The sequence below is a fragment of the Bison bison genome, unplaced genomic scaffold (genome assembly GCF_000754665.1).
Source record: "Bison bison bison isolate TAMUID 2011002044 unplaced genomic scaffold, Bison_UMD1.0 scf7180017864268, whole genome shotgun sequence".
Classification (NCBI taxonomy): Eukaryota; Metazoa; Chordata; class Mammalia; order Artiodactyla; family Bovidae; genus Bison; species Bison bison.
The window spans coordinates 769257-793841 of NW_011494840.1; the positions used below are offsets into that span (position 1 = coordinate 769257).

General features: G+C 42.8%; 2 protein-coding genes across 2 annotated transcripts in view; one reads left to right on the forward strand and one right to left on the reverse strand.

Moving 5' to 3' along the window:
* The window catches only part of COL9A1 (collagen, type IX, alpha 1), a 90499-nt gene extending 84732 nt beyond the window's left edge, over positions 1-5767 (forward strand). The window contains 1 exon segment of the mRNA XM_010848501.1: positions 4876-5767. Within this exon segment, the coding sequence (XP_010846803.1) occupies positions 4876-5063 (188 nt within the window). The 3' untranslated portion in view covers positions 5064-5767.
* A 9495-nt stretch (positions 5768-15262) lies between these two features.
* The window catches only part of COL19A1 (collagen, type XIX, alpha 1), a 445162-nt gene continuing 435839 nt past the window's right edge, over positions 15263-24585 (reverse strand). The window contains exons 51-52 of the mRNA XM_010848502.1: positions 15592-15669; positions 15263-15415 (exon numbers count right to left, since the gene is read on the reverse strand). Coding sequence (XP_010846804.1) covers positions 15288-15415; positions 15592-15669 — 206 coding nt within the window. The 3' untranslated portion in view covers positions 15263-15287. The remainder of the gene's footprint in view (positions 15416-15591; positions 15670-24585) is intronic.

The following is a 24585-nucleotide window of genomic DNA, read 5'->3' on the forward strand; positions in this document are numbered from 1 at the left end:
TGCAATACCTTCATTATCTGCCAGTTGTCAGAATGGCTCTGCTCCTTCTGGACTGTTTTCGGCCTCTGTCTGCCCTCCTTCTCTCAGCGTGTTCACTGTGAAGTATCGTGTGCCCCTTGAGGGTGTGATGGTCCATCGTCTGATACAGACCTTGGGTTCTTACCATGACAATTGCAGGGACTGTCATCTTGGCTGTAGCGCCCTGTTGTCTAAACATGGACACAGATCATCCAGTTTGCGTCTCACAGCCAGAGGTGGGCAGGGCAGGTGTGTAATAGGGGAGGGAGGTGGAGCTGGGCTTCCCGGGCATGGGAAGACCCTCCTCATTTAGGAGGATCTGTGGATGTGTTAATACCTGGAAAGCATTTAGCATAGCACCTGGCTTCTGGCAACTACTCTGCAAATTTAGTTATTATTATTCCTCCTTTTATGTTTGAGGAAACACAGACTCACAAAGGTCACGGGCCTTGACAGACATCTCTCGGGTAGTAAGTGACAAGGCCGACATTCACGTGTCCAGGTTCTTGCTGTGGACAGAGTGTCGTGCGGGCGGTCCAGGTGTGTGCTGGGTCTGTCTTGCCATTCTGGCCCCTGACTTTGGCACATTTCCTTTTCTGCTCCTGTCCCAGAGCTGTGGGGACCACACTGAGAAAGGCCTCTGGGACCTTAGACCCTGCCCCCTGCCTTCACCTCTCCCGTGTCTGTCTCTTAACAGAGACCTTTGGTGAGTGTCTCTTCACCAGTAACTCTTTGTCTGTTGCCACTGAACTTGTTCACTGGGGACCAGTTGCTTCCCACTCTGGGGATATGAAGAAAAGATATTTAAGAGTGGGCCCTGACTTCTTTGTGTATCTAAGCGTGCTGGGAGAACGAGGACCTTAAATAATCGTTGTGTGTGAACGTGACCCGGACGTTAGACTGACTCGCACTTATTGTACCAGGTTTCTTGTTCAAGGTTTGCAGATAGATGAGCTTTACCTGTGGATCCTGAGTGAAGAAGTCCCCAGACAGAAAGGGCACACTCGCTTTAAACTTAAGTCTGTGTGTGTGCTTTCTAAGTCACTTCAGTCGTATCCGACTCTATGCGACCCCATGGACTGTAGCCCTCCAGGCTCCTCTGTCCATGGGATTCTTCAGGCAAGAATACTGGAGTGGGTTGCCACGCCTTCCTCCAGGGGATCTTCCTGACCCAGTGATTGAACCCAAGCCCTTTACGTCTCCTGCGTTGGCAGGCGGGTTCTTTACCACCAGTGGCACCTGGGAAGCCCGGGCTTGAGTCTAGCATAGTCACTTACCCCTTTTCTGCGGCTGTCCTGTCTCCACTCTTTTATTGGGGTGTGGGGATCTTACGTAAACAACCCACTTTATACACTAATGCCTGAAACATATGTGCTCTGTCAAGCGCTCAGAACAAGGTGAGAAATTCCCTATTGAATGCTGGAAATGATTTCCATGTTTTGTTTTGTTTTAAAGTCTGTGTCTTAGTCCCTTTTATTGCATTGCAGGTGTTATTAGGGCCGAGAGGCTGGGCCTCTGTGTGTGTAACACGACTGCCCTCTAGTGTTAGTACAGAGAATTATACAGACATTCATTTTTTTAAAAATCATGAAAGGTTTGACAGTAACATTTTATAGGTCCTTGAAATTTCAGAAAACCCTAACTGTTAGGCTGTTAGTGTAGCTCAGTGGAGAAGGAAATGGCAACCCACTCCACTGTTCTTGCCTGGAGAATCCCAGGGACGGGGGAGCCTGGTGGGCTGCTGTCTATGGGGTTGCACAGAGTCGGACACGACTGAAGTGACTTAGCAGTGTAGCTCAGACACCCATGAAGCAGGCAAAGCAGAGTAAGAGCAATTTCGATTCATGCTTTCTCTTCAGCAGTTGAAAAGAGATTTCTATATTTCTACAACTATATATATATATATATACACACACACACAAACACACACATGTTGCGTATGTATGCACATGTATGCATATGTGCGTAAGTATACATACACCCGCTGCCTCGTGAACCTCCCTCCCACCCCTCCTGTTCTCCTCCAGGTCATCACGGGGCAGCCAGCTGAGCTCCCTGTGCTATTATACAGCAGCTCCTGCTGGCTGTCTGTTTAGCTCGGTCATGTTTATGTGTCAGTGCCACTCTCTTCCTTTCCCGCCCTCTCCTTCCCCTGCCGCAAGACCGTGCTTTTTGAGCCCCGAGGGCCAGACGGCTTCTGCTGCAGCCCGGACCTCTGCTTGTGTAGTGCCGAGCTGCCAGGGCAGTGTGCAAACAGCGGACACGCTGTGTCCTGATAACACTGTTCACAACCCCGGCGTTGGCTCATGGGCTGCCGTTTGTCCAGCCTGACCACTTAAAAGCGTTTATATCTGGCCTCTCTTTTTAAGCCTTAAAAGACCAACTGAACCTTTAACTGTCTCCGTGCCAGGAAATCTGAATAGGCTCTGCTTAAAGGCAGGGTTCTGCTAAAGCCTTGTCAACAGGTGCCGTGGGTTAGGGGTAGACCTTGTCTTGAGAGGGAAACACAGAATTACCTGCTTCATCACTTGTTGTAGTCAAATGAAGGCTTATGAGATAAATGAAGGGAAATTACTTATATCTGCTTGTCTACAGCCTTGAGATGTATAGAGTCAGAGATAATTATTCCCTTACAGCTTCGCTACATTTTGTCCTGTAATGTGGCTTTTTGTGGACCTAATAGTAAGTATAATGGGAAGAATGTTATGTGTAAAGCAGTGTCTATAATGTAGTTTTCCTTCTAAAAGTATGTGGGCTGTGTAATAAGGCAGCTGAAAAAGACCAGATCACTGCAACAAGACCAACAGAAGGCAAATGGGATAAATAAGCTTTTTCCGGGCTCCAAAATCACTGCAGATGGTGACCGCAGCCATGAAATTAAAAGACGCTTACTCCTTGGAAGGAAAGTCATAACCAACCTAGACAGCATATTCAAAAGCAGAGACATTACTTTGCCAACAAAGGTCCATCTAGTCAAGGCTATGGTTTTTCCAGTGGTCATGTATGGATATGAGAGTTGGACTGTAAAGAAAGCTGAGCGTAGAAGAATTGATGCTTTTGAAGTGTGATGTTGGAGAAGACTCTTGAGAGTCCCTTGGACTGCAAGGAAATCTAACCGGTCCATCCTAAAGGAGATCAGTCCTGGGTGTTCATTGGAGGGACTGATGTTGAAGCTGAAACTCCAATACTTTGGCCACCTGATGTGAAGAACTGACTCATTGGAAAAGACCCCGATGCTGGGAAAGATTGAGGGCAGGAAGAGAAGGGGACAAGAGAGGATGAGATGGTTGGATTGCATCACCAACTCGATGGACATGGGTTTGGGTGGACTCTGGGAGTTGGTGATGGACAGGGAGGCCTGGCATGCTGCGGTTCGTGGAGTTGCAAAGAGTTGGACACGACTGAGCAACTGAACTGAACTAAAAATAGGGACAGAAAACTAAAAACTGCCAAGAAACAGGGAAAGGAACTAAATCTAAGTGAATATAATTGAATGTATAGATTTTGTTTTCACCTTTTGGCTTAATAGCCAAGTTAAGACCGTGGACACGAGGAGAAATCAAAGTGTTAGTCGCTCAGTCGTCTCAGACTCTTTGTGACCCCATGCGACCCACCAGGCTCCTCTGTCTCTGGGATTCTCCAGCCAAGAATACTGGAACATGTTGCCATGCCCTTCACCAGGAGATCTTCCTGACGCAGGGATCGAACCTGTGTCTCCTGCGTTGCAGGCAAATTCTTTACCATTTGAACCACCAGCGAAGCCCGGACGCAAAGGAGGATCTCTGTAAACACTGGCACACAGGATTCCTTTTACACGCCTCTGGTATCACCACCGTTGCAGGCATCATGTGACGGCATGCTAGTGCAATGGAGAGAATGTTCGCAGAAACGTGTCTCTTTGTTATGGGGTCTGTGACTCCATGCCTCACTGGTTCAGGGAGGAACCAAACAATCTTTGGACTTAACGAAAGAACCACCCCCCGCCCCCCGCCTCCCAAGAGCTTAGGGCAGTGTGTTGTTCCTGTTGGGGTAAAGCTCTGATGAGAAGGATTTCAAGGAGCTTTGTGGGGTGCATTGCACAGTCTTCTAAGAAACACAAAGCACTAATTTTCTAATAGTCATTCATCAGGTGCATTCAGGCAGAGAATATAGTTCTCAGGCAGGCATCATCCATCTTGTGGATGAGGAGACAAGGAGATGAGTGACTCGTACGGCAGAGCTAGGCCTTCCAGCCACCTGTCTGCATCTTCCAACCACCCAGGGGCACGTCTCCCTGCCTGGAACTTGATCACCCGCTAGAAATAAGGGCGGCTGCTACAGGAGCGTGGTCTGAAGAGATACAGCGTGAGGCGCAAACACGAGTTGGCGTGTATGATTTTAAATCTGCTAGTAGCCAAGTTAAAAAAGTCAGAATCAGGTGAAATTCATTTTAATGATTAATATACATATGATGATGGAATAATTGTTTAACCCACTGGGTCCAACATAATTTCATTATGTAATAAGTACAAACTGTATCGATGAATTATTAACAGATTGAGGTCCAGGTGTGTTTGGCATCTGAGTCAGCCTGTTCCCGGGCTCAGCAGACGTCTGTGTGGAGAGGCTGCTGTATCCGGCAGATGGGAGAGGGGATGAGAGATTCCCGGGTCTCCTAACACTTTTCATTTTGCAGTGACTCAACTGCCATGAAGCGATCCTGTGCCACCATCCAGATCTAGTTTGGCCATCCCGTCATTTCTAAAAGCGTCTCTCCAGGCCCTCTGCACACGCTGCCGGGCCGGGGAGGGGCCCAGTGCCTTCTGCGTCTGTGTCTGCGGGTCTCCTGCTCACAAGCGTGCCTTCTGTGTGTTTCAGGTGACCCGGGTCCCGCCAGCTACGGGAGGAACGGCCGGGACGGCGAGCGAGGCCCCCCTGGGGTGGCGGGCATCCCCGGTGTGCCCGGCCCCCCAGGCCCCCCGGGTCCCCCTGGTTTCTGCGAGCCAGCATCCTGCACCCTGCAGGCCGGTCAGCGGGCATTCAACAGCAAAGGTCCCAATCAGTGAGGGGCTTGGTGCCACGCGGCTGTCGGTGGAAACCACACCTGAAGAAGGTGCCTGGGGGAGAACGGCCCCTTCAGTGGTACCCTAGGAGTCGATCTGACCATCAGGTTTAGGACAATGGTGCTATTCAGCAAATCCTCTCTCCTTTCTCTTTGAGGGGAGCCACAGAGCAATGGATCAGACAGACAACACCCCTCCTTTTGAGTGAATCGGCAGTCCCATCCCCAGGCTCTTGAACTCACGTGTGCTATCCGTGTGTGGTACGTCACGGGCCGCTGTGCCAATAAACAGAGACGCTGTTTGGTTTACCTCAGTTGCAGTAGTTACTTCCATTTTGTAGTGAGCGCGTGTTCTCAGACGCTCATTCCAGCTCTGCAAGGATTTACCAGATTAGTTAAGAAGCAGCCCCATTACTGTCAAGAGAATTGGTGCTTAAGATCCCCATCACTGTGCTCCTGGGGACTCTGCAGTTGCTGTGCCACTTGGGGTGTTTTCCTTACACCCGTGGGGTTCTCAGCGTCAGCTTGCCTTTCTGCTGAACTGTACTGTATCCAAACCCATTCGTATTTTGGGCTCGTCCATGTGAAAGCAAAGAAAGAGTCTTAATACCCTACCATTCAGTAGTTTTATTGATGAGATTATTTATTTTCAAGGTTTGAGGTCACGTCTCTTGTTGTACCAAAGAAGCAATAAACATGGTTTCTTACTCTCTTGCATGTTTTTTTTATAGCTGGGTTCAATGAAAAGAAGTCACTTACAGTTGTTCAGATACGTAAAGCTTTTTAAATACTGGCATTTCTGTAGGCCTGTGTTTATGATGTTAGTGCTTTGTTCTACAGAGAAATTAAAAAGCCCTTTCTGCTCCCCAGAGGGTGTGGCCTTGTGACAGAGCTCTTTGTGTGTTTGTGTATGGTGGGGGTAGAGCGTGGCGGGTTGGGGGAGGTGGTAGGGGAGGTTTCATGGACCTTTGAGAAATAAAATGAGTTATGAACCCATCCTCCCGAAAAATGTACAAATACACTTGCACAAATCTGCTTGCATGCTATGGCAGATTGCATGGGCCCCCCAAGTCTAGCCTGGCTCGGGTTCTGGGGGAGAAGCTGCTGCCTTCATTTCAGTGCTGTCCTGTTAAGAACTTCACTGCACAAATGATTTATGTTGTACTCAATTTTTTCTTATAAACTGTATAAAGGCAGCTCAGCTAAAGCACTGTATTCTTATCAATAAGATAGGTATTGCCTGGCCCCTCAAGCACTCCATTACTATTTACATAATCACACTGGCCTGCTGTTTTGTCAGCAACTGTATTAACTATGGACCAGCCTTAACATAGTCAGTTTGTGTCACAGGGCATATGATCACCTGTCCCAGGCAAAGCACAGTGCGCCAGTCAGGATCTTCTCCGTTTATGGAACTCCCTTCTCTCAAGTCACGGGGAGTGAGCCCTGATAGGTGTGATGCCTCACCTCACTGGTGAAGCTTTTCTGCCCTCAGTTGGACTCTCAGCATTTTAAAATCTTAGCCCCACTCATTTGGTTAAATCAATCAACATGTAATGTGTATCTGGGTTTCTTTAAAGCCGCTCACAGCCTCGAGTCCCGTGCTCCTGGTGTGTAAGGGGAACAATTCCGGCTTGGCTGCGTAGGTCAGTGCCATCTGCATGCCAGGGAGGACGGTCCTCCTCCTCGTGGAAGAGGTAATCTTTGCAGACGAGACAGCGGTCATAACTGCTTGCATGGTCTCCACATGGATGGCAAACCTTTTCAGGTGCTGTGACATATAATCCAGTAAATGCAAAGAAATCGCCTTTATTTTCACCAAGGTGGTTTTATTTTAACTGGAGTGACACAGTCAGATACAACAAAAGAAAAATTAGATAAATAAATACGTTTCTCAGTTCTGATAAATAGGTTTATCAGATTCATAAGAAAATTAAAAAAAATAAAATTTCAAGGAAAAGTTGAATGAACTGTTCTACAAACTTGATATACAAAAGGCTGTACAGCAAGCTCCATAGACACAGCAAACTGGAAACCACCACTTACAAAGCGATTGTGTGAAATGAGCACATCCCCAATGGTGGGAGTAATCCATCGTAAATCCAGTTCAGAAACAGCTTACAGAAGCAGTGTAGACTTGACAGAGAAATTGCAAAGAAAACAGCTCACTGATCCTCTCCATGAAAGAATGTTGATAAATCCTAAATTAGACCAAATCTCTCTCTTTAGCAAAACAGAAATCCTCCAGACCTCGGGGAAGTTGGAAGGTGTCCGAGTTGCTGAGAAAAGTGTGGGGTAATTACAGGTGGTTAGAAACATGCATGTTATTTACTCAAGGGCTGATGATCTAATTCTAAGCCAGTGTGTCTGTGACACTGTGACCTGATTTCCATCCCACAGATCTGAGAGGTTGGGTAAGAACTGCGGAAATCACTTCCCAGTGACTGAGCACATAAATTCCCCAGCACAGTTTGGGATCATTGGCTTTGTCTAGCAGAAGGGGATGAATGAGTAGTCATATCAGTTTCATGATTGATTTTATTATTTATGGACACACTATTTCAAGCTAACTACATGAATATTGCTATCCTTAAACATCATAAATAAAATCTGATTTACTTGCAACCTGAAATAAGCTTAATGTAAATCCCTGCTTTAGAAGAGAAATCTCTGTATTCTTTATTTTTTTGACTCTTAAAGCTTCTCTGATAATTAACATGTCTGAGTTTAAAAAGAAACTAATAGAGGGGGAAGATCACTAGAAATACATACAGTCACACTAAATATCAAGAAAATGGTTTTTAAACATTTTCTGGGAGCCCTGGCAAAAGGTGTGAAAAAGCAATATTAAGAAAAGCACTAGCCAACAAGTAATCCTGCTGTTTACAAACAGGGAATGGATGTAAATTATTTAAAATACCTTTTTTAGAAAAAGAGCATTTGTTTTCAATAAACATAGGTCAAGTCTCTCTTTTTTTTTCTAGAGTAAAATTGATACTTTTCAGCTATGTACTGAGTCTTTGTTAGTGAGCTTTGATCCAGGACATGGCAGCATTAATTCATATGGCTCAGTAAATATTAAATCAGAATTGGTTTACCATAAGAACATATGACTATAGATACACATGCCCAAAGGCTCTTTAAAGAACTAACTAGAGGAAGTATAATGCATTGGTTGGTACATTATACATACAGTTTAATGTATCTGGTTATCAGGAAGAGGATGCTGACGGATCCTATTTTTGATCTTAATAAACGGGAATCCATGCTAACTTTCCCCTTAACAATCCCTTCACATCTTGCTCTTGAGGCCAAATTTTCTAAGAATACCTACAGAGAAAGTGTATGATGGGAACTGGCTCCAGGGAACTTTCTTTTAAGATTTGTCTGAATTTGTCTCTGGCCTCCACGTTGGAGATTTTCGTGTGAAGAGACTTCAGACTATCCCTCAGAGAGCACACGATTACCTTACTCTTCATGACGGACCTGAGGGTGAGGATCGTTAAGAACTCTGTAAATCATTTCCCAGTCTAAGCAGGAATCTAAATCCATCTGCAGGTTTTGATGGGATTCATTTCTGTTAAAGAGACATGCTGTGTATTTAACCTAATGGCCCATCACTCAGGATGGAAGAGCTTATGTTTCTGAGAAAAGTTAACTCTGGCATCCTTCATCTTGCTCAAGCCCACATAATTTAGTGAGGAGATCACCATGTGTGACCAAAGTCACAAAGGCCTGGATACTCTCTTGTTTCTGCTTTTAATTCTCATCCAAATTCATCAGACCAAGCTTTTTATGAGCTGCCACTGAGCTGGGCTGTGAATGTAATTCTTAGAAGCTAAGTGTGGATTCATGTGACAAACGAAAGTATGATTATGAGCGTGGTATTGACATGAGCCCTGCAACAGGCCAGTCTGCACGCCCCTCGGCATCCGTGGGCTCATGGAGGTGAGAGCTTGGGAGGTGAGTGTGCCTGCAGCCTCCCTGTGGCTGACTCCTGTCAGCAGGGCTGAAATGTGGAGCCTCAGCTAAAGAAGAGATGCTGCTAATAACCGCACCTCAGAACTCCCTGATCCGGGGTCAAATCCTTTATTGCTGAGATAAGTGACAAACTCATTATGCAACACAAACACACAGGAATCAACTCGTCAAAGCAGTATAACCACGTGGGATTTAGAACAAACCTCGCGCCATTCCACTTAACAGCAGTATGTTGAATTAAACCTTACATAGCTTGATGAGGTAAGATAGAGAACACAGAGAATGGACAAAAAATGCACCCAAAGTCTTATTTTAAAAATAAATAGTTTAAAAATATGTCATAAAACAATCTGAATTTAAATACATTAATACACTGAAAAATATTTATCCCTAAAATGTACTTTAAATAAAAGAGCAAAATAAAAATTTGTGATGCAGTTAGCATCTTTACACCCATATGCTTATCCTTGTCAGGTGACACACATCCTTCTGTTAAACTCAAATCTTACTAACTACCCCCTAAATTTAGTGAAATCTTTTACTTTATTAGTATTCTCTTTTGACACATTCATGAAGCAAGTAGCTAACTCCTGGAGCTGTAACCTATATCACTCACTATTGGCTCTGAAAATGAAAGTTGCTCAGTCATGTCCAGCTCTTTGCAACCCCATGGACTATACAGTCCACGGAATTCTCCAGGCCAGAATACTGGAGTGGGTAGCCTTTCCCTTCTCCAGGGGATCTTCCTAACCCAGGGATTAAACCCAGGTCTCCCTCATTGCAGGCACATTCTTTACCAGCTGAGCCACCAGGGAAGCCCAAGAATACTGGAGTGGGCAGCCTACCCCTTCTCCAGGGGATCTTCCTGACCCAGCAATCAAACCGGGGTCTCCTGCATTGCAGGCAGATTCTTTACCAACTGAGCTATCAGGGAAGACTATAGGCTCTGAACATGGCATTTTTTTCCATTTAGATTTTTCTTAGATAGCTTGGTTTTATAAGCCTGCCCTAAATTTGAGAGTCCTTTGGACCGCAAGGAGATCCAATCAATCCATCTGAAAGGAAATCAGTCCTGAATATTCATTGGAAGGAATGATGCTGAAGCTGAAACTCCAATACTTTGGCCACCTGATGCAAAGAACTGACTCATTTGAAAAGATCCTGAAGCTGGGAAAGGTTGAAGGCAGGAGGAGAAGGGGAAGACAGAGGATAAGATGGTTGGATGGCATCACCGACTCAATGGACATGAGTTTGGGTGAACTCTGGGAGTTGATGATGAACAGGGAGGCCTGGCGTGCTGTGGTTCATGGGGTCGCAAAGAGTCAGACACGACTGAGCGACTGATCTGAACTGAACTGAAATTTGAGGTAAAGTTTTGCTATTCTGGGTCTGCTCCTCTGGAAGAGTTTTCTCTGTGTTCACCTGGTTTTCCATTCAATTTAACTAACTCGAGCAGTTACTCTAGCACAATTTTGCTGAGTGAAGTGTTTGGGGTACCGCTCCAGCCACAGCACACAAGACTGAGGTCATTAATCTGTCTTATTTCCTGAGACTCCCAGTAGTTAAACACGTTTCATATCATGAACGCTTTACCAGTCAACTAATGAGTGAATACAATTCAGTGGGCTAAGTCAGTTTGAAATAATAGGCATAAAAGACAAAAATTCAATTCAGTCTATACCTCTCCCCTCTTGGAAGGCTGTGTAAGCTGTAAGAGAGAGGGCTATAACCGGGGGTCCAAGCCTCCACACTAGCGTTTAAGAATGGACACGGAAACAATGACATTAAACTGTGTGTCTGAAGAAGGTGGACACAGAAAAATGTGAAAAATAATTGAACAAGAGCAATGAACACATCTGCAAAACTATTCTGAGACTCCACTGGAAAAACCTTAAGCATATAACTTAACCTGAAAATTCTCAATATCAGGATATTATTGCCAGTGTTAGGAAAGTTTAAATGGTATTTTGAAAAATAGTGTTTTTCATCGTAAATTTTGTAAATAGTGATACATTTCTAAAAAAATATAATTATACAAATCTAATTATAAACTTTTAAGTACTTTGAACAATATGAAGATTTGGACATTGTCTAATTCTATCAATGGTCTACTTCTTGTGATAAGCTAAATTCTTTTTATTTGCCAAAAGAGATTTTCTATCCTGTTTAATAGGTAACATGATTACTCAAGTGTTTTCATGTTAATCACTAAAATATGAGGGTAGCATACAAACTAAAGTTACAAATAGTAAATTTTCAAGTTAGCTAGCCATATAAATATACTTATGAAATAAAACTGAAACAGTCAACAAATCAGACGTTATTGTGCCTGCTTCATAAAGATACTTAAAGTGAGGAAAACATAAATTAACAGAAAAAATTACAAAACATAAATTAACAAGAAATTATTTACAAAAGTAAAAAAGAGTAAGTACAAAAGCAAAGGTTTTGATGGAATTGTCTACTCAGCTGTTTCTAGCCTTTTGTGTTTCTGCTGTGGCTGTTGCTGCTGCTGTCACTTCAGTCGTATAGACGGCAGCCCACCAGGCTCCCCAGTCCCTGGGATTCTCCAGGCAAGGACACTGGAGTGGGTTGCCATTTCCTTCTCCAATGCATGAAAGTGAAAAGTGAAAGTGAAGTCGGTCAGTCGTGTCCGACCCTCAGCGACCCCATGGACTGCAGCCTTTCAGGCTCCTCCGTCCATGGGATTTTCCAGCAAGTCTGTTCAATTCTTCTGATACAAATTGCTTAAGACACCATCTTGTGGACAAAAGGTGATGTATCACAGGTTCTCTACAGTGGAGAAAGACTGCAGAAAAGCTCAATCTTATTTAACTCTTAAAACATACTCATAAGAAATCATTTTATAATCCAAACATCAAATGACATCTTTTACAGATAATATATCTTAAGATAATTACTGATGCTCTATCACAAAAGTGTCTAAAATTTTAAAGTTTCAACAATGTTATGAACCATAGAAACAAGCATATGGGATTATCAATACTTTAAAGTCATTAATTACACTACTTTGATAACAAGGTGAAAAATTTCAAAGGTTAAGACTGGCTGTGTTTCTGTTACAGTTACGAAAAAATGGTTAATGTCTTCAGCAGAAAAGAAGAATAACAAAGTCATGAATTATTCTTCCTTTTTCTAAAGGCCATAAATATTAATTGAAGTCAAATCTTGTTCTTTGCACAGAAGGATTTCTATCTGACAGTGTTACTGATCTTGACACAAAATATTAGACTGGAATTCAAACATACTTTTATGGGGCAAACACACAACTTTCAATTGCCATCATGTGTGTGCCTGCTAAGCGGCTTCAGTCACGTCTGACTCTTTGCGACCCCATGGACTGTAGCCTGCCAGGCTCCTCTGTCCACGCGATTCTCCAGACAAGAATACTGGAGTGGGTTTCCATGCCCTCCTCCAGGGGACCTTCTTGACCCAGAGATTGAACCTGCAACTCTTGTGTCTCCTGCATTGGCAGGCAGGTTCTTTATCACTTGTGCTACATGGGAAGTCTGTTGCCATCGTGGCCTGCAATTACTTTGTATTTAAACATACTTTGTTGTGTGGAGTCCAGACAAGAGATAACTCATGAAATGTGGTCATTCTTTTTCTCTGCTGTGGACACTGCTGACTTCTGCGTGGAAGTGAACAAAGGTTCTGGAATGGAACAAAATGAGACAAGAGAACTGGCCACCACCAAGGCAGTTAGGGGAAGTCTTCACACCCTGTCTGGGGCCTTAAATTATCCACGTTCTTTTCGTTAAAAGAATCAGGCAACTGCCAGGTCTTCTCTTTACTGGTGCTGTGTTTGCCGGGTGCAGCCCTTCTTGCTGCTCTTTGCTGCTTCTCCTGCACAGGCAGCCAAGCAGAGTTCATTCTGTGTGATGCAGCCCTTTCCTCTGGTTATCCCCAAGTAGGATTGAATCACACATGTCAGTTGTTTAGAAAGGACCTGAGTCACTGTGACAACTCAAGTTTATAATTGGCATCAACTCCTCAAACCACCTAAATCCAGACCCTTGCAACAGGAATAAACCAGTCCAGCATTAATGGAATTTAGAAAAAGAAAGGTTCTGAAATACTTAACTTGTAGAAAGGACACATGAAATATTCTCTGGAATTAAAATGAGAGAATCTGTAAAACAAGAAAATGAACTGAGTCTTCTTGCGTCTGTGAAGGGATCGACTCCAGGAAAACAATGCACTGATCACCAGTGACAAAAAAATTCATGAAAGCAGTAAAATGCTAAAATAAATACTTCTGGATTAACAAAGAAGCAAAAGAATAAGCAAACAATTAATATGAAAAAATAATCTTTGAAAACATATAAAATGTTTTTAGCTTTATGACAAATTCAAGTAAATTAATGAATGGCAGAGGAGTTGTAAGCTTTCAGAAAATTCAACAAACTAAAGCTCCACAAATTAAAAGCTCAAGATATACACATAGCACCAGATTTTAGACCTCTGTACATTTTGTGGGGATAAATGATCATTTTACTCAGAAAATGTATATGTATATTCTGATTGTGTCAGTCTAAAACACAGCACCATTGTAGGTATTGCACAGGAAAGAAAATGAAGGAGAAAATAAATTTAAAATTAACAACACTTGAAATAAATAAAATGACCTTGGAAATGAAAATAAATAAACTTGGAAGTGAAATATACAGCATCTTTCAACATGAAATAATAAAAAGGTTGTACATATGCACAGCCATGTAGATAGTACCTGACCATCAGTTCATCCACTACAATGAAAACCAGTTCAAACCCTGGGTGCATTTGAACAAAGCTGCCTCCATGGAGGCACGCTGCCCACAAGACCGTGCTCACAGCTTTTCACAATCTGCCCCATGGCAGATGTCTGTGGCGGGGCGGGGGCTGGGCCGGGGGTGGTGCACACCCTCGGCATCCCTAGGCCCCGCCACTCAGATTTCAACAACATCCTCCTGCCCACGGTTCCAGGAAATCATTTTCAACCAACAGTTTCTCAAAATAATGTATGGCCAGGCCATGAAACTACCATTCAGCTGTTTGGTTGGCAATCACACGTTTTTGTTCCTGGTCAGAGGATGTGGTCCAGGCAGTGTCTGTGCCCCTGAAGTGTGTGGACTCTTGCTCGGTCTCATGGATTTCCTTCACGGCCCTGAACCTCTAGCTGCAGCTTCTGAGAAGCATCATTCTTCCTACAAGCTTCCAGGCTTCAGCTTGTTGATATGCATCTGTGGATACCACACGCTCATCTTCTAGCACAAGGAGGTTTCTTTTCCAGTTGCTAGAAGTCCCATCCTTTGTTCTGATGGCTGGTTCTTAACATCTGAGAGTCACGAGGTCAGAAGGCTAATGTACTCGGGCCCAAAGACTCTGCAAGGCCCTTTAAACTTTGAAAGTACCAAAGACAGCTGGGTGCCTTCACCACCAGACACCTCCCAGAAAAATCAGCTTTCTGTTTACCAAATGAGAAACTCGGCAAAGGGACCACAGTGCTGGGCCTTGACTTCGCTCCTTCCTTCTTACGCAGGACACACTCATGCTGGTGGGACTGCTTTGACTGGAGCTCATTACACAGGAGCAACAAAATCATTTCAGTAGTTGGCTCTGGTAGGATTTTGGGCTCCCTGATAAGACAGCCTCCTGAGTTTTCTTCCAGAATCTAAATTATGAAGGTCTTATTGCCTATCTATTTCTCTACATAAGTAGAATGGATAAAGGATGGTATAAGAATTCTTAAGCTATAAAAGTAGTCAAAAACATTCAGCAGGAGCAATGCACTATTTCAAAAAAGTTAACGAAATTGTCAGCAATGATAGTAAATTTAAATACCAAGGAAACGTCCAGATAAGTCCGAAACTTTAAAATTCAGAAACGAAAGGCCAAATACAAGTTGATAAGACTACAAAATGTACATCACCATCAGTCTACTAAATCATGAGATATCACTTTCTCTTAAAGAAGAACAAATGATAAGATGTGCTTGCATATTTCATAGAAAACCCTGAATAAAAAGCATAATAATGGTGAAGCAAGACATGGAATGAATTTGGAAAAAATTCTGAAAAGGTTGATATCGCAGTTACTATAGGAATAGGATTCCAATTTTTGTTTTTAATGTCTTGCCTACACCAAAAAAAAAAAAAAGTCACCCACGATCACGAGGGTCTGACAGTATTAAGAAAGCTCCAACAGCAAGGAGAGGTGACTGGCATCAAGTCTTCCTCAGGTGTGGTTACTTCCCACCTGTTCGCTGTCGGGTGTGTGAGACGGGATACAGGCAATCCTCTGGGTTACATCTTCCACTAGGTCCTGGGGGGCCCTGGGGCCCTGGGGCACCTGGTGAGCCTGGCAAGCCCGGAGCTAATGAAATAAAAGACCCCATCAGAATGCAGGTCAACATACAGATCATCCTCCCTCTCTCCAACCAACACGAGTCATTCAGTGTCAACTGGAGCGACACTAAAGGGCCACAGGGAGCAGGCATGGCTCCAATTTTTGGAGGCTGGCTCATGCTGCGAAGATAATATCACTATTACCTGAAGTCCCAGGAAGACCTGGGCTCCCTGGAAGCCCAATTCCCGGTTCCCCCCTTTCTCCCTTCTGTCCTCGGTAGCCTAAGGAGGAGATAAACAAAAAGAGAGAAAAAAAAAGTAAGCGTGTTCTCTGACTGATACACATTCAGGAGATACTTTGAGGTGCACGTGGAAAATACACCCAGTGGAATATCTCCACACATTTATATCTGAAGACTATGCTACAGACACTCAGTACAATACTGGATCCAAGACAACAGTGGCCTGAACAGTATCCTAAATTGATACGTATTCAAACGTGAAAAGTCACCAGGATTTCTTTTCTATAGCTGACTTTCATTTAACATATGTGAACAAGAAGGAAAAGTGTTTGTAGTTAAGTCATTTGAAAGTACCCTTCCAAATCTCTAAACATTTCTGCAGTAAAATAATATTTACTACCTGGGATGTATTTAATAGTTCCACCCAGTTCCCACTATTACAGAGACCTTGTTAAGCTGACTCTCACTAAGTCATCTCAGTGAGTGCTTAATATCACAGGCTAAAAAATTAGGAAGAAAGAAAAATAACTGAAGAAATATGAACCTTTGATTAACAAGGATTAATAACACTGGAACATAATTCCAAAAGAAGAACATATCTGCTAAAAGCTATGTATTTAAATTTAGTTCTCAGATTTTAATATAATGCAAAATACATTATTCCACATGAATCTCAGTGCATATGAGGTGTCATAAAACAAGAGAAATAATTTATGTGTTTGTAAAACACAGTAACATTTATATGTCTCCTGTCAAATGTGAAAATGCATTTGTATAAAGCTCTCATATCATTAGGTTAATACCGACCTGCTATTAATAGATAGAGGTGTTGAACTGCACAAAGCACATGAAACATTTTTACTCCAATTTCCTATTAAGGTCCCAAGCTCATTCCTTATGAAGCCTTCCCCAAAGCCATAGGGTCTTATTTTATAATTGTTTCACAACAAAATTTCATATAGGAATGCTCATAAGGTCAGTAACAGCTTCCCCATTTTTCTAGAATAAGTTTTTCACCCCTTTAGGGCAGGCCTCTCCTGAAATTTGGAAAGGACTTGAAGGCTGGTCTGTCTGCAAAGAGACATGTGTCTGCATGGCTTGTAGGTGCAGGAGGACAGTTTGGTATCAGTGTAGCCTCTGTAGGAAAACAGAAATAAAACAGCAGCAGTGTTCTAACCCAATGTATCTAGAGGGTCTTGTCATTGAAGAACTGTGTTTGTTGTAGTTTTTCAGGTAATAGCCTTGGAGATTTCCATTTCGACTCTCGGGGTTTATTTCTAAAGTTGTGAGTCAGTGCATTTATATGCATGCTAGAAAAATAAGGTCAGAAAAAGAGTGTTACTGGCATTTGGGAAGGATAATTCTTCATGCAGGGCCTTACAAGCTGTTTGAAGGCCTTATGCGTTGTTTGTCCTGACCCCAATTGACCACTGTGTCCTTCATCATTTTGACACACATACGCCTCCTACTTCCTAAGGCCCCGACTGTTAACAAATCTGAAAAGTCAAATCTGTATCAATCACATGAACTACTCTATGGGCCACTGGATTACAAATAACAGAGGGTTTCCCTCATTATGAACCAATAACAGCTGAACTTTATAAGTTCAAAAGTAAGAACAATCATTCCCAATACTGTCCCTCCAAGGTTGATGGAAGCTAGAAGGCAGGATCTGTTTTCTCCTGCTAACTCCATATCCGCTGAGTGTGCAAGGCTCTTTCTAAAATGGATAAGGCTTTGAAGTGTGGCATCCATTCTTGAGGATTTTCACAGAGGTGGGAACTCAGCATGTGTTTGAGAAAAGTTTAAGTAAAGTTCTTTCAGGATTCCTGACCAAGATGGTGAACTGGAAAGCCCTGAGCTCACCTCCTCCCATAGACACACCAAATCTACAACTGCATGTGAAACACTATATCTGAGGATGGATGGCCTGAAGATAGAAGAACAGATGTTCCACAACCGAGGATACAAAGGCAAGGCCAGATCAAGACGGGCAGGAGGCGCAGAGAAGTGGTCCAATCAGAGGCCACTCCCCTGGCGTGCTGACCACAAGGGGAGGGACGCCACTGACGAGAAGGTTACCCCGAGGAGTGAGGGGTCCACGTCCCTTGTGGGGCTCGCTGGCCTTGGAGACCTGCCCTGGGAAGACAAGTTCCCGTAACACCTGTCTGTGAAAGCCAGCAGGGCCTATCTCCAGGAGGGCCCGAGGGCTGTGGGAAACCAAGCCTCCATCCTTAAGGGCTCCTGCACAAGCCCACTTGCTCTGAGTCCCAGCACGCAAGCAGCAGCTTGAAAAGCACCTGGGTCTGCTTTGCAGGGGCACTGCATCCTTCTACTTTTCTGTATATTCATTCCATTCATTTTTGAGAGTTTGATATTGAAACTCCAACTAAAAATCTTTATCTATTTAAAAAATAATTGTAATATATAGTGGAACTATATGTAACTTTGTTCTACATTTTCCAAGTCTCCTATAAGTGTTTTTTATCATATTTTCATAATTTAAAAAATAAAAAAGAGAAAAAAACACACTTTCTAATCTGAAATTGCCAAGACTTTGCTTTTTCTTTTTTAAAATCATGAAGTGTTGAATATAATCAATTAAGTTTTTTTCTGAATCTATTAATATGATCATAATTTCTTTTTTTTTATCTGCTTATGAGGTAAATTACATTAATTGATTTTTAAATGTTAAACCAATTTTGCCTTCCTATAATAAACCTTGATCTTGAAATAGTAGAAAAATAAGAGTATCTGGGTCATATGAGAAAGTGGTTCACTGACTGATTTTAGAGCCTGTGACAGAGGGGCAGGATGCAGTGGCCGCCGTTCTGCGGACAGATGTGCTGGTAAGTACTGTGTTCTCTCTCTTTCCATCTGCTTGGCCCAGTGCTGGTGGGCAGCGTTCTGCCACTCCCCATCCACCTAGCTACAACACTGTGTGCCTCCTCCCAGCATTCCTTGAGGAATTGCCCTGCCCAACATGTGTGCCCCTGCCAGTCACTCCAAAGCAGCTCCTGTTCCACCCAGTGGGCAGCCCCGGGTGGCATGGGTGCCCCCCAAAGTAATTCCCACTCTTAGAGTCTGGCCCCGTATGTCAGTGTGTCTGTCACAGTCATGGCTGGGTCTTGCAGCCAGCCAGCTAGGGGCAAATCCTGCCCATAAGTGCCCCCAACAGCAATCATGACCCAACTAGAGCAGGAGGAGGCATAAGTCCCACAGGGGATACCCCGGGAGCACTGCTCTAGAAAACAGGGGGCATCGTGCTCTTGGACGCCACAGGACACTTTCCACGTAAGGCACTCTCTCAGACCAGGAGATGTAGCTGAGAAACCTAATACAGAGAAACGAACACAGGAAGTTAGGCCAGCTGAGGAGATAAAGGAATACCTTCCTCATGAAAGAACAAGATAAACTTCAGAAAAAGAAGTTTTTCTTGAGAAAAATGGAGATAAGCAATTAACCAGATAAAAAGGTCAATGTAATAGTCATAAAGATGCTCACCAAACTTGGGAGAAGAATGGATGAACCCAAGGAGAACTTCAATGAAGAGATAGAAAGTATAAAGAAGAACCAGTTACAACTCAAGAATACAATAACTGAAATAAAAAATACTGTAGAGGGAATCCATAGCAGATTAGAGGATGCAGAAGAGTGAATCAGTGATTCAGAAGACAGGGTAGTGAAAATCACCCAGTCAGAGCAGGAAAAAAAAGAGTCAAAATCTGAGGACAACACAAAGCTTACTAATACTTACAATTTAAGGGCCCCAGAAGGAGAAGAGAGAGAAAGGGCCAGAAAGCCTACTTAAAGAAATAAAAGCTGAAAACTCCTCTAAGCCGGTGAAGGTGACAGGCCTCAAAGTCTAGGAAGCATGTGCATGTGAGCTAAATCACTTCAATTGTGCTTGGCTCTTTGTGACCCTATGCACTGTAGCCCACTAGGCTCCTCTGTCCATGGGATTCTCCAGGCAAGAATACTGGAGTCAGTTGCCATGCCCTCCTCCAGGGGATCTTCCCGACCCAGGGACTGAACCCACGTCTCTTACGTCTCATGCATTGGCAGGCAGTTTCTTTACCACCAGTGCCACCTGGGAAGCCCCTAGTAACCACAGAGAGTCCTAAAGAAGATGAACCCAAAGCGATCCATACCAAGACATGTTATGATTAAAGATCTAGAGTTAAAGAATCTCAAAAGTAGTAAGGAAGGAAAAAACTACTTAAGTACAAGGAAACACCCATAAAAATATCAGTTGATAGAAGAAATGGATAAATTCCTAGAAACACACTCTTTCAAGACTGAACCAAGAAGAAATGTTACTTGAATAGACCAATCACTATTAATGAAATTGAATCAGTAATTAAAAAAAAAAACTGCCACAAAGTTCAGGACGACACAGGTGAATTCTACAAAACATTTTATGAAGAGTTAACAATTTTCCTTCTCAAACTATTCCAAAAAACTGAAGAGGAAGAAACACTTCTAAACTCATTCTATGAGGCATTACTCTGGTACCAGAATGAGACAAGGAAGCCACAAGGAAAGAAAATTACAGATCAATATCCCCCAAAAAACATAGATGTGAAAACTGCAATAAAATATTAGTGAACTGAATATAACAAAATATTAAAAGGCTCGTACATCATGATTGAGTGGGATTTATTCCAGGGATACAAGGATGGTTCAATATCCACAAATCAATCAATGTGATCTTTACTGTTCTGTTTAGTTGCTCAGTTGTGTCTGACTCTTTGTGACCCCATGGACTGCAGCACGCCAGGCTTCCCTGTCCATCACCAACTCCTGGAGCTTGCTGAAACTGATGTCCATTGAGTCAGTGATGCTATCCAACAATCTCACCCTCTGTCATCCCTTTCTCTTCCTGCCTTCAATCTTTCCCAGCATCAGGGTCTTTTCCAATGAGTCAGCTCTTTGTATCAGGTGGCCAAAGTATTGGAGCTTCAGCTTCAGCATCAGTCCTTTCAATGAATATTCAGGACTGATTTCCTTTAGGATGGACTGATTGAATCTCCTTGCAGTCCAAGGGACTCTCAAGAGTCTTCTCCAACACCACAGTTCAAAAGCATCAATTCTTCGGCACTCAGTTTTCTTTATGGTCCAACTCACATCCATACATGACCACTGGAAAAACCATAGCTTTGACTAGATGGACCTTTGTAGGCAAAGTAATGTCTCTGCTTTGTAATATGCTGTCTAGGCTGGTCACAACTTTCCTTCCAAGGAGTAAGTGTCTTTTTACTTTATGGCTGCAGTCACCATCTGCAGAGATTCTGGAGCCCCCCAAAATAAAGTCTCTCACTGTTTCTATTGCTTCCCCATCTATTTGCCATGAAGTGATGGGACAAAATGCTATGATCTTAGTTTTCTGAATGTTAAGTTTTAAGCCAACTTTTTACTCTCCTCTTTCACTTTCATCAAGATGCTCTTTAGTTCCTCTTCACTTTCTGCCATAAGGGTGGTGTCCTCTGCATATCTGAGGTTATTGATATTTCTCCCGGCAATCTTGATTCCAGCTTGTGCTTCATCCAGCCTGGCATTTCACATGATGTACTCTGCATATAAGTTAAATAAGCAGGGTATCAATATATATCCTTAATGTATTCCTTTCCCAATTTGGAACCAATCCATTGTTTCATGTCCAGTTCTAACTGTTGCTTCTTAACCTGCATACAGATTTCTCAGGAGGCAGGTCAGGTGGTCTGATCTTCCAATCTCTTTCAGAATTTTCCAGTTTGTTGTGATCCACATAGTCAAAGGCTTTAGTGTAGTCAATAAAGCAGAAGTAGATGTTTCTCTGGAACTCTCTTGCTTTTTCTATGATCCAGTGGATGTTGGCAATTTGATCTCTGGTCCCTCTGCCTTTTCTAAATCCAGCTTGAACATCTGGAATTTCATGGTTCACATACTGTTGAAGCCTAGCTTGGAGAATTTTGGTTTTAGCTTGGAGAATCAATGTAGTACAAATGAATAAACAAAACTATGCAGAAAAAGACTCACAGATACCGGGGTCAAATTGGTGTTTGCCAGTGGTGAGTGGGAGTTTGGGGGAAATAGATGAAAGGGATTAAGAGAGTCAAATTTCCAGGAATATAATAAATAACTCATGGGAGTATAATATATAGCATAGGAAATATGGTCAATAACATTGTGATAACTTTTTATGGTGACAGGTGGTTACTAGACTTGTGGTGATTAATATATAATGTGTATAAAGATTGAATCAGTATACTGTACACCTGAAACAAATATAATATTGTATGGCAACTACTCTTGAATAAAATTAAAAAATTAAAACCAAAAAAACAAAAATAAGTAAGTGCTTTCTTATAAAACTCTTCCAAGAGGAAAGATCTGGAAAAATTTGCCTCTCTTAAATAAAAGAGGACCTCAGGAGACCTGAGGTATATGGGACGTCAGCTAGATCATGCTTCCCAGGACTTCTTTGATCCTAATGTGGTACCTTCTTATTCACTCCTGGCAGCAGGAACAAATTAGGTCCTACAGTGAGGACCCAGGTGGGAATGAAGCACACCAGGGAGTGCTCCGCTCAGTGCACAACGGGAAGGCAATGATCAGAAACCCACAGGAGGTCAAAATCTAAAACTCTCTGGAAATGCCGTTGAATTTAAAAAGGTGTCAACAATTACCTCTTTTAGGAATTTAGGAAAAATGCAAGTGAGGTGACCCAACTCAGAATCACACTTTCTGTAGGAGGATCAGGGTGTTAAAGAGGGTGCACTAGTTTCATCATCAGAATCTCGGTAGGAGCAGTACTTCCCCATTCAAACTGGATTGTGAACTTCTAAAATAGTCATATTTAGTTTTACTGCACTTTGCAGATACTGAATCTTTTACAAATTGAAGGTCTGTAGCAACTCTGTGTCAAAAAGTATTGGTGTTGTATTTTAAATTTTTCATGATTATTATATTTGTTATGGCTCTATAAATGGGACAACAAAGTCTCAATGACAGCACATCTGTTTACAACATGGTTTACTGAGCATTTTAAGCCCACTGCTGAGACCTATCGCTCAGAAAAAAGATTCATTCCAAAATATTACTGCTCATTGACAATGTACCTGGTCACCCAGGAGACCTGTCAGAAACATACAAGATTCCTGTTATTTTCATGCAGCCCACAGACCAAGGAGTCATTTTGACTTTCAAGTCTCATTCTTTAGAAAATACATTCTGTAAGGCTATAGCTGCCACAGACAGTGATTTATCTGATGGATCTGGGGGAAAATAGAAAAACTTCCAGAAAAGATTCACAATCCTAGATGTAAAGAAGAACATTCACAATTCACAGGAAGAGGTCAAAGTATCAACATTAACAGGAATTTGGAAGAAGTTGATTTCAACCCTCATGGATGATGTGGAGGTGGTCAAGCCTTCATTGGAGGAAGTAACTACAGGTGTAGTGGAAACAGTAAGAGAACTAGAAGTGGAGCCTGAAGATGGGATTGAATTGCTGCAATTTCATGATGAAACTTGAATGGAAGAAGGGTTGCTTCTTATGGATGAGCAAAGAAAGTGATTTCTTGAGATAGGATTTACTCCTGGTAAAGATGCAGTGAAGCTTGCTGAAATGACAACAAAGGATTTAGAATAGTGCATAAACCTAGTTGATAAAACAGCAACAGAATTTTGAGAGGACTGATTCCAACTTCAAGTGTGGATAAAATGCTATCAAACAGCACTGCTGTTACAGAAAAATTGTTTGCGAAAAGAAGAGTCAGTTGATGCAGCAAAGTTCATCATTGGCTTATTTTAAGAAATTGCCACAGCCACCCCAACCTTCAACAACCTACAGTGGGTCCTACAGGAGGTAGGACCCTGATCACTTGGCAGCCACCAACATGGGCACAAGACTGTCCACCAGGAGGAAGATTACGAAGAACTAAAGGCTCAGAGGATGGTTAGCAGATTTCAGTAATGAAGTAACTTCTAATTAAAGTATACATGTTGTTTTTTTCAGATATAATACTATTGCATCCCCAACAGGCTACAGAATAGTACAAGCAGAACTTTCATATGCACTGAGAAACCAGAAAATTCACATGGCTTGATTCACCGACATGTCTACTTCTTGGTAATGGCCTGGAACCACCCCATAATATCTGCAGGGCATGCTTGAAGTCTCATGTCCATTTCTCATTGCTCTCCACATGCTCCAGCTTCTCTGGTAAGCCAAGAAAATTCTATAAAACCCCTTTAAATTTCTGTCCTTCCCTAAAGATGGCATATTCAAAAGCAAGAGACATTACTTTGCCAACAAAGTTCCGTCTAGTCAAGGCTATGGTTTTTCCTGTGGTCATGTATGGATGTGAGAGTTGGACTGTGAAGAAGGCTGAGCGCCGAAGAATTGATGCTTTTGAACTGTGGTGTTGGAGAAGACTCTTGAGAGTCCCTTGGACTGCAAGGAGATCCAACCAGTCCATTCTGAAGGAGATCAGCCCTGGGATTTCTTTGGAAGGAATGATGCTAAAGCTGAAACTCCAGTACTTTGGCCACCTCATGTGAAGAGTTGACTCATTGGAAAAGACTCTGATGCTGGGAGGGACTGGGGGCAGGAGGAGAAGGGGACAACAGAGGATGAGATGGCTAGAGGGCATCACGGACTCAATGGACATGAGTCTGGGTGAACTCCGGGAGTTGGTGATGGACAGGGAGGCCTGGCGTGCTGCGATTCATGGGGTCGCAAAGAGTCGGACATGACTGAGCAACTGAACTGAACTGAACTGAAAGATAATGAGACAATAAAAGTCTCATTCTATAGTGCACGTCTCAAACCAAACTATGTCATTTCAAATGAAAAAAAAATTTTTTTTTCTTGAAAAACACTGAAAAAAAAATGTCCCTTTTAGAAATTTCTGAAGAGCCATCATCAGACAGAATTTGCGTGTGGGCAGAACACCTGGTGTCTCGCTCGGGC